At 42.3% G+C, this 11,543-nt stretch overlaps 1 protein-coding gene across 1 annotated transcript; it reads right to left on the reverse strand.

Moving 5' to 3' along the window:
- Window positions 1–203: 203 nt before the first annotated feature.
- penka (proenkephalin a) lies at window positions 204–9,127 on the reverse strand (the record flags this gene model as incomplete). Its single annotated transcript, XM_083928125.1, has 3 exons — window positions 9,027–9,127; window positions 7,030–7,176; window positions 204–800 (listed from the first exon to the last, which is right to left on the reverse strand). Exons 2-3 carry the CDS (start codon window positions 7,171–7,173, stop codon window positions 204–206), a joined length of 741 nt encoding a protein of 246 aa, XP_083784251.1. The 5' UTR covers window positions 7,174–7,176; window positions 9,027–9,127.
- Window positions 9,128–11,543: the final 2,416 nt, after the last annotated feature.

Raw genomic sequence — 11,543 nt, forward strand, 5'->3', positions numbered from 1 at the left:
ATTTGTGTACATCTGAACAACATATGGTTATCTTTTATTTCATTACAGGAGCAATTGATCCAATGAAGTAGGCAGCAGCACGTTATACAAAGCAGAAGGAGTGGGCAGTTGATTCAAACACCAACAAGTCCAGATTACAAGGTGATTGGTTGAAGAGAGGGGTTGGAGGGCTGGGGGCAGTGAAGGGTCATAACTGTGGCGTCCTAGTCCATGAACCCCCCGTACCTCTTCTGTAGCTCGCTGCCGTTCTCCAAGGCCCTTTTCAACACCCCCCCGCTCTTGCTGTCCACCAGCCACTCAGGCCTGCCAACGCGCCTCATGAACCCTCCGTAGCGCTTCTTGAGGCCGCGGCCTAACACCGCCTCAAGCAGGTCGGCCTGTGCCACCCCTCCTTCAGCCCGACGCATGAAGCCTCCATACCTCTTCACCGCATCGCCTCCCTGACCATCCCCCTCGCCACCGTGCTCAACCGCTGCATTGAGAATCTTTAGGATCTCCAGGCGAACGTTTTCTTCTTCGTCCGGGTTTCCAGGATCCTCTAGTACCCCTTCTGGAGAGGAGGAGCGGCGAGACATGAAACCACCATAGCGCTTCATAAAGCCGCCATACTTTTTGGCCAGCTGGTGTTCCGGTAATGTGGAGTCCTCATCGTCAGCAGTCATCGCGCCCTCTACTTCTTGTTCCTGCTGTTGACGGGGGGCAGCATTCAGAGGAATGGGGTTTTCTTCCTCCAACAGGAAGTCCCGGCAAAGGCGGAGCTTCTGGCTGTCCAACCCACCCTCGCACTCAAGTGAGCATGTCTGTAAAGTCAAAATGATTATTATGACTTCTTAATATTTGCCAGTTATAACATGCAGTCATGCTTCCATTGAAATATCAACTCCTGAATCACTAGAGTTTGATCGTTTTCTACAATGGCAGCGTAGATTTGTAGAAACACATTGATTTGCTCTCTTTCTGAGAACGAGATGAGAAGATGAATGTCAGTCCCATGCATGCATGTTGCGTACGGAGCTGGAGTCAGGACATACTTTATATACATTGCCCTCATTTTCAAAGGATTTTGTTCAGTTTAAATTGCATATAATCCCCTATATATTCCAGTGGGCTTTTTTTGGGTATACTTTAAACTGCTAGAAAAAGAGTCAGGCATACTCTGTGTACCTGAGTATACCTACCCTCCACTACACCTGCATATCAGGTTAATAGCTCAGCAATCACTCATTTGCAACATATTAATTGCATCAGGAGTGTTTCTGTGGATTTCACTGTCTTCTGTTAAGCTTTTAACTCAAAGTTAATAGAAGTGTAACAGGGAACAACACTTCTTTTCCTCAGAGCAGCTAGGAAATGACAGGAAAGGGGGAGAGAGATGGGATGACACAAAGAGTCGCTGGTCAGATTTAAACTTGTGCCACTGCTAAGGAGGGAGCCCATGGGCGCATACTCCACTTGGTGAGCCAGAGGCAGTCCCGTCAACACTTACAACACTGAAATCCTGGTTGGCATTTTGAGTCCTTCAATTTTGAGTAACTAAGATACTTAGTAGTTATATGTCAGCTTAATAATGAAATGTGCCATAAAAGACCCAAAGATTTACATGTTTTTGGTTCAGGTTCATCTGTTTTGGGCACATTCTTTTATGATGTTGATTAGTACTACTTTTTAACCCACAGTCAAACACCTTCATTGGCTCGTCCATTGTCTCTAAAACTGATTCCCATGTACGCGCAAACACGTACAGGTGTCTGGTTCTGGTTCTGACTGTCCCTATTTTTTCGATGTTTAAAAGGGTTGTCACTGATGGCAACCAAAGGCTAACAATTGATTTCCAATTTCTCAAAACTGTTGCCAATGTCAACCTGGCAACTGATGCTTTCCGAGCCCTGTACAGCTGAGATGACAACTATGCTTTCAGTCACAAGCGCAGGGAGCTCCACTGTTAACTATGATGATTCCGTTTAGTCAGTTCAGTGTCAAATGTTCACTTGCACTGAACATGTCGAGTTGTGTGCTTTCAGGAGGCTCTTCATGTTGAGTACGTCTTATAACCTCAGTGACGACAAGACACCAGACAGCTGCACACAGCCAGCTATTAATAAAAAGCACGTGGTATGAACATCCACTAGAGGGCATTTCAGCATTACATTCGGAACTAACAACAGCTGATAGCTTTACTTGCTAAGCAATAGTTAAGCTTTGGCACAATATGAAAAATGTTAACTTTAACATGCCCTTTCAATCTCACCTCCTAAGCCCCGGGATGAGGAGGCAAAAAAGGGTAACATTAATTCTGCCCGTTTTAGGACTTAATGCACAATTCCGATTCATTGCTCAAATCTAATTTTTTGTTTGTCTGTTCACATTACATCTTTAAATGTGGCCTGTCTACAGATTTCTGTGTGAACAACTCATGCTCCTAAAGTAAAGTGACCCGCATGCACAGTTGACCATTGATGACATCACACCACAAAGTGTTTAATGAAGCAAACATGGCAACGGCAACTGGTATTGTAGGATTTTATGGCTTAATGCTAAAAACAGTGTGCGGCGGCAGTCGTCAAATTTAATCAAAACTTCCATTTCCCTCCAATGGCCGCCTGCTTTACTGCTGTCCTCCAGGTTTGTTTGGATTCTGTTCCCCAACTGTGGCGCACTTTTTTTTTTTCAATCAACTTTATTTGTCATTCATTTGGAATAAAGTGCAGCGTGGGTCAGAACGACGTCAAAGTCGCATAACATATACAGGTATCCGATTCAGTAGCACATTTAAAATTGGCCTTGTCAGATACAATGTGACTCGTGCTGTTCACTCTGTCAAAAGCAAATCAGAGCTGTGTCACATATGAGCGGAAAAAACAGATTCAGGTCACTTGGAACTGCAGGGGGAACAGAGCCATAGTTGTGGTTTCTCAGACTCTCGATCTTACGTTAGCTTGCCAGTGTTACATGTTTTATCAGGTGTGCCCTAATGTTGCTCCTTTTTGAGTGATATTCAATTTGCATACACCGCAAATTACTATAGCTTTTTTTTGTTAGTTCTGTTAGTTGACGGAAATACTAAAAATATCCACATATCTTGGTTAGGAGTGGGGATCTCCCTGGAAGTTGCTTCATAGTACTTCAGTTACATTCGGTAACTGCCACGTAGCATCTACTGACCTCTCTGGGTTCATTACTTTAAGCCATTTCTGACTGCGATTGTGATCAGAAATATTGTATTGTTCATCAGACATGACGTAACACAAGCATGTTGTATTTACATGTGGGTAACTTTAGGCTGAGGTGAAAAAGGTGAGATTTGCTAACTCCGTTACCCAATACATTTATCTTTCTTTTTTTAAATAATAAATACACATTTGAATAGTTGTTTCACCATCCAATAGCTATAAATATTATTATTCGATTTATATTTGTTTCTGGAAATTCTTTTCAACAGCTCTAGAAGAGACATGGTTGAGTTATCTTATGGGAAATGTAGGATCCAGTTTTTGGAATTTGGACCCAAATCAACCGTCAGACACTAAGTATTCTAATATCCTTTTAATGCACATAAGATTGATATCGAACTTCTGTTTTCACTCTTTGACTGAAATAAAAAAATAGAAAGTTGAGGTATTTTAAAGCTTTGAGGCATTAAAAAAAAGAAAATTGATCCTTTTATAGCATTTAATTATCCGTCCGTCCATTATCTGTAACCACTTATCCTATTCAGGGACACGGGGAGCCAATCCAAGCTGACATCAGACGGGGAGCATTTCATTATTATGCTGTTAAATCATTACCATTATTTTCAGAGCTGGTTTTCATCAGTCTTCGATGCTGAACGATTTTTCCCCCTTTGTTCTGATTTATTCTTGACAAGGTGAAGGAATACAAAAAGACCTATGATCCATAGCTGCAACATTCCGTCAATAATCGATCAGTAGATATACAGACAATTGAATTCATTGGCAACGAGTTGAATAATGGATTCATCTTTGAATTCTATCCTTAAACAAAAATTCTGAATACGTTTAGGCTTTAGCTTTTGGACTGTTGGTCGGAAAATAATAAGCTATTTTATTGACCAAGTCACAATGAAATGGTGCTTTACAATTGTGTTATCTGAGGTAGGTAATATCTGACAACATGAGAGCTGAATACATTGTCTAATGTAAAAAAATTAGTTTATATAAATTTTGAGAATCTCCCATCAACCTGTCAACTGGATCATGTTGAAATAAAACAACTGGATGTATTGTGGTACTCCCATTTTTTGGCTGATAAATGGAAGTCATGCATTAAATATGCTCGTTCCATCCATCACTGTCGTTTCACTCTCCAACTGCAGTCATTAGTGGATTAAACCATGCTTGACGAATTGTTACTCCTGACATTTAAGTGGAAACAGAAACACACAGAGAAAGTTTGTGTGCATTGCGCTCAAAGACTGTTCAAAAAGAGAAGAACAAAGACCAAACAAAAGAGAGAACGACGGTTAGCAGATGTTTGGGAGAAAACAACAGTCTGTTTTCATGTATGATATCACTCACTTACTCCCTTAACAACTTCGAAAAACACAATTTCTCTCTCGAAAACCATCTGTCCCAGCCAGTTCCTCACCCATTGACACAGCATCCTGTTCTTCTAATGGAAGTCTCCCCTATGTCTCCCCCTCACCACCACCCACTCAATCCTGTCATCCTTCAACCGTGGGAGACCATTTAACCCCGGTGGCAGGCGTACAATCAGACTAAAGGCATCTGCTGGGCCCGGGGGGCTGCATACAGCCAGAATACGCTCATATGTGTCATTGGATTTCACTTAGTTCATGGCACGGAGGAGGGATTCTTGCTGAGCTTTCAGTGCCGTTGGCTTATGAAGACAGAATTAATGAAGAGGAAAATTGAATTGAGGAAATATTGGTTCCTGAGGGGTTGGGAGGGTGGCAGGCAGCAGCAGTCTCTGCTGGCATTAATGGGAAGTATACAACAAGTAATGATCACGTAAAGAAAGAAAAGGGACAGCAAAGACCAGATATGGACAGATTTCAAGCCTAAAGATCTTTTTAGATTTATATTCCTATATTTTGCCTTTACCTGTCCTCTCCCTCCTCACTGGTGTTGAAATGTTTGTGAAAAATGTCAATCAATCCATGTTCTCTGTGTCCGAATTTCAAGGCATTTACAAGCATTTTTCAGATCTTTCTAGAGCATGGAAGCCCTCTCCACTGTTGAAGATCGTAGAATTATGACGTATATGTCCAGTTTAGTCTGCTGACACTTACATTACTGTCATTTTAGACAATTAAGTGCCAGAAAAAAGCTAATAAATCCATGAATAATGCTTACTTATTCCATTTCTCGTGTTTACAGGTCAGATTTGAGTAAATGTAGATTAGTTCTACCTGATGATTGTGGATGTAAATATTTGAAGTTGTGAAGCTTTTCAGTCAATTTGTTATGTTTCAAACAGGGAATGTTCATTAAATTACTTTGCATCAATTAAGCAAAGATTTTGTTATCGCGGGAGTGCAAAGGAGAACATTACCACACTCAGACTCCATATTGGAAATGAAGAAATCTGTAGAATGGAAATGTTTCACTCTCAACACATTTCACACAAAATGTTAGGGATTTCAAATGTGAGAAAAGACTGAAATGTACTTTGAGAAATAGAACAAATGGAGAAACAGGGAATGGGAAGTAAAGAGAATGATGAGGGAAGAGAAAGAAGAATGGAGGAAAAATAGCTGACCAGTTCAGAGTATTGAACAATACCGAACAATATGACAATGATTACAGCTACAGATTGGCTGGAGGAGGAGGGAGGGATCGAAAGGGTGAAGATGATATGTGAAGAAAGGAAAGCAGAGCAGCGAGAGAGAGGAGGAGAAAGGAAATGAACGAAAGGAGAACAGTGACATATAGATATTTCAAAACTCTGTGAGACAGTATTATCATGATTACAATGATAGCCAATAAAAGATGAAAATGTGAAGGGAGGAGATGTGTGAAAGAGGAAAGCAGAGGAGGAGCGGAAAGTACAGAAGGATGGGAGGCACAAAAAAGGAAATAAAGAAAAAGAGGTGAGGAAAGCAACAATACAGAAAGCAAAGGATGAAAGGAATGGAGTGGAAAAGAGAAACTGTAGGCATGTGAAAGAATAATTACATTAAACTAATAAAATGGCTGTTAAGTATTTACAATATGAACCCACATGTATTTTATTGAATATATTCTAATGCTGGTTAAGTGTTGTCTCCACACTGCCAGTAGGGAGGTGATGAGCCCAAAATCGACTGTCCCCATACGTCATTTCATATTTCAACAATGATAAATCACAATATCACATATTTCTGGAAATTTAATCAATTGAAAGTTTAGATGAAATTACCAGATGATAAAGCCTGTTTTTGTATACTCCTGTGTAAACGAAATACTTGACAACTAAACAAAGTGCTGAGTAATTTTTTTCATTTTATTAAGAACTTCAGTGCAAAATTAACAGAACCTGCAAGAATCAGAGTGTAAAGTGTCGCCCAAATGATGTAAATATTGCTGTAACAGGGTTTAGCTGCTGGTTTTTCAACATTGTGCTAGAAATTATATAGAAAAATACATAGAATAGACATTTATATATTGTTTTGACGATATATACTGTCATAACATCGCCCAGCCCTGCTCCAGGTGTACCCTGCCTCTCGCCCAGTGTCGGCTGGGATCAGCTCCAGCCCACCACGACCCTCTAAGGATGAGTGGTTACACATAATGGACAGATTATTATGGTAGACTTCAATAAGGAGCAGCCCAGTTCTATTATTAGTTGGTGCCTGGATACATCAAAGCTGATAAAATGATCCTAATGTGACTTTATGAGGAGGAGAAACCAGACTGCTGTGCCTGTTACTCACACTGTTTATGATCAAATGAACCATAGTTGAAACACCAAACTGTCTCTGTAACCTGAGTCACCAATTATTATGTGTCTCTACATGTGTTCAAAACATAATAACTTTACAGTAAAAATGAAATATAGTGACATTACCAGGGAGGAGAAACCAGACTGCTGTCCCAGCAGACGGTACACACACAGTGCACACTCCTTCCCGCACTCCATTCCCACCACCAGCGACACACACGCGCCCAGAACCAGCATCCACACGCAGCTGCTGTGTGCAGGGGCAGCCATGGACTGAGGACAGAGGAGGAGGACAAGTTAACATTATTCCTCAACGACAGGTTCTACAGCTACTACTGCAATTATTATTCACATTATTATGAATTATAGTATTATCACAAAATCTTCTTCTGCCTCTGCAGAAATCAATCTTTTTAACGCACCTGTAATAAATATATGTACATGCCATGAAAGATCCTAAAGTGGATTTGCCTGCTGGAGGCTGAGCGTACAAGTGAATCAGCTCTTTAACTCCCATCTTTTTTTTTTTTTTTAAATGGGAATTAATACAAGACAGAACAATAGGATGTCCTAGAGACGGGCGGTATGGGCCACATTTTCTATCCAGATAGAAGTCATTTCGTATCCTCATAACAATATAGCATGTTTTCTGGTCATTTAGTTTAGTTTATTTTTTCCATTTGTTTCAGGGAAAATGAATTCCTCTGGCATTCAAATACATAATTCATTGGTTAAATAATGAAGCATAGAAGAGAAAAGGAAAAGATTAGAAACATGCACGCCCACACACACACACGCACGCACACACACACACACATCATAAAATAAATGAGTATCATGGAAGTTATGGCCATATGCAGAAATACTAATTACGCATTAAATGAGAAGTGCTGGATTAGTGCTTACAAGACTGATTATTTAATATCCATTTTTGACCTCACATGAGACAGCGAATATGAATAAATGGTCATATAGTAATATACATACTATATACATAGTAAGCTTAATTTGTAAACTCCTGTGTGAATTAATTCAAAGTACTGAGTGTATTCCCATTTCATTAATAACTTTAGTGCAAAAGCGCACGGTCTCAAGTGAGAGTAGAGAGGAAAAGCTCCAGCTTCACGGACCACACACACACACACACACACACACACACACACACACACACACACACACACACACACACACACACACACACACACACACACACACACACACACACACACACACACACACACACACACACACACACACACACACACACACACACACACACACACACACACACACACACACACACACAGAAACGAATCCTCAAATGATATCCCCTGTAAACATTTCACATCAGATGTTCTGTGAAACTGAGTAAATGTGCTTGATATGATCCATTTAGACGGCTCCATAAAACACTGAGCAAAATAGGATTCCATATGCACGACGACCCATTATCATAATGCCATCTCGCCCCGCCCTGGGTAACCCTATAATACATAAAGAAATACATAGCAATAGGCCTACGATCAAGAAAGGTCTCACTCTGGTAAGAACATTACCGAGCATGGTGAGACTTTGGTTCTCTTGCATATTTATTCTTTATACCAAAATTAGAATATATCAGGGTTCCTACACTTTCTCCAAGGTCGAATTCACTTTTCAAGGTCTGTTTTTAAGGTTTTCCAGCTCCTTACGTACTTTTTTTAAACCACGTTAAAAAGGGAGGGTATTTTGCTATAAACAACTAAAATCGTGTTTTCTGACACCAGAAGAATGATACATTAGTTTTATATTCCACAGCTATTTGTTGTGAAAAAAACGCGGATATTATTTCAAGCATTTTCAAGCACTTTATCCAAAAGTCAAGCACTTTTCAAACCTTGAAAACACAACATTAGAATTCAAGCATTTTCATGGACTTCCAGCACCTGTTTGAACCCTGATTTACTGATATCTGAACCCGATCTGACTCCATCATTATTCATTATTTGGACGATAAAAACCTGTAAGCACCGTCACTTCAGAGGCAAAAGAACGATGAGCCGTGAGATCCGGTTCCTCCGAAGAGCCGTGAACGCCAGCCCTCGCGGTTCTCGTCTGTGGAAGTGGAGGAGTTCGTGTCTTACCTCGGTCGTATGTTCGACGATACTTCTTCGGCTCTTCGGTGCTCTCCTGGTCCGGAGTGGGGGACTGTTGAGCGGCGCGAGCCTTTGCACCCTATATGTGGTCGGCGGAGCGGTCACGGTTCAGCCAATCAGCGATACACCTGCTGTCTCCCTCACTGTCCGCGCGCTCTGCTTCTCCGTGACACAAAGTGGAGTGGAACCGGACCGCGGCGCTCTGGTTGTCACCGGTCGCGGGGGAAAAAAGCAAACAGCCCGTTAAAGTGTTGCGGGGTCCGGTCAAAGTGCTCGGAGAAGTGCTGTGGCCCGGTGGCTCCGCGGCTTGTTAAAGTAGTTTGTGTGGCTTACGTCACCGGGGATAATGGAGAGGTGGGGGCGGCAGGGTTAATAAAGCGTGACGATGTGACGTGACAGCCCCCCCTACACACACACACACACACACGAACACAGACACACACACACACACACCCAGACCCCCCCACACACACACGCACGCACGCACGCACGCACACCCCCACACACACACACACTCACGCACGCACACCCCCACACACACGAACACAGACACACACACACACACCCAGACCCCCCCACACACACACGCACGCACGCACACACACCCCCACACACACACACTCACGCACGCACACACCCCCCCACACACACACGAACACAGACACACACACACCCAGACCCCCCCACACACACACAGACACACACACGCACGCACGCCGCACGCACGCACACCCCCCCCACACACACACACTCACACACACACCCCCACAAACACACGCGCTCACACGGTCATAGTTTTTATTGCTTCTCAGAAAGTCTGTGATAGAGATAATAAATGTCAGTGTACCGTGCATGTTCTTTGTGGGAATAATAATATTTCATATTAGCGGTTATGTTTGGGGTCCGTGCTTATGTGTGTGTGATATTTAACAAAGATGCATTCACACACAGCCCCCCCCTGTGTGAGCTCCTGGTGTGGGGGAAACAGCTGTGCAGGTTTGGGCTGATATGACATGTTGCTTCATGGACTGTTCTTTTATTAAAAAGCCGATATGCTTTCCTGAACACAGCTAGTCATTACATCATGTTTTTTATTATTATGATTTTGGTATCTGATTGCAATTGAAAAATCATTCATGTGATGTATCTTTTCACTGCACAGTCTGTAAAACCTGCAGTGAAACTGACCTGCTGTCCTGTAGCACATATCAATTTGTGGTGTGAGTTTTCACATGCCTGTGAGAGGAGAGCACAAGGCTGAAGATGGAAAACATTTTCAAACGTCACATGGTCAGAAAAGGTCTAAGTTTTTACTAAGTCTGTGAATATATTTTCAGGAGAATATTGTTAAATGGGGTTTGCTTTGTAATCAGGCTATTCTACCTCAGGTGCAAATGGTTATGACACCTGGGTGCTGATAGCATCTGCCTTGATAGAAAGACTGCATCACAAACCATCCAAAAGAACTGCAACCCAAAATCCAAAATAGGACAAAGAGCTACAATGTGAAATTCAATCATAGCTTCAGCATGACTGCACTGCATTTCTTATTTTTGTTTGTAAGGCATAGTTTTCCTTTGCGCTTCTCGTTTGTTTTTCTGTTTCTGTTAGGCAGCTTCCCTCCCTGAGCCAAATTGTTGTTCTCGCTTCACTTCTTGCAATGTACTTTGCTACATAGTTATATTGTCTGGTATATATACTTGGCTACGTTCCATTTCTGCACGGATTGTACGGATGCTTTCTTCGCCTTCATTCTACACCATCGGCTTTAAACATACCAGTACCAATACCGGCGCCTCCCGGGTTAACAATCCACTGCCCGGGTAGCCCTCATTGGCTGGACATGGTAACGTCACCCAACTTAGCGAGCACCTACTTGCTAACCAGCCGGACTAGCTCACAAATAAATCCTGCCTCATCCACGACCACATCTTAGATAAAACTGAACGTTTCTTACATCAGCCAGAGACCTTTTTTGTTTTGAATGAAGCCTGTCCCCTGGCTATAATTGTTTGGAACGAACCCACCGCACCAGTTGCTGTTATACACCGCAGAGACCTGAAACTGACCCTCTTGTCTCTGCCTTTACTGCCCTCCTTTTAATACCTTGCATTCAAATGCAAGCAACCCCCCTTTCCCTGCGACTATTCTTACTTACCAAAACCATTTATCCAAACCAAACCCACCTTTTATCTCAGAGATGAATGAACTTCTCACCTCACTCTGTACCACATCTGCAAATACCATCATACTGATGTGAACATTCATGTTGACATCTCATCTCAACCTCAAACAGCATGTTGACGTCCCCACACACACACAACAGAGGCAACACACTCAACCTGGTCATTTCTGAAGGCACACTCACACTGTCCATCCGTGCCATGCCCCAGGACATTTCATGGCTAAAGTCTAGTTCCTTTGTCCAGTGTGAGTGCGACCGTAACACGCCTAGGAGCGGGACGCTTGCCGTTCACGGCCCGTTTGGGAGAGGTGGGCTTTAGT

Source organism: Echiichthys vipera (assembly GCF_963691815.1).
Source record: "Echiichthys vipera genome assembly, chromosome: 15".
Classification (NCBI taxonomy): domain Eukaryota; kingdom Metazoa; phylum Chordata; class Actinopteri; order Perciformes; family Trachinidae; genus Echiichthys; species Echiichthys vipera.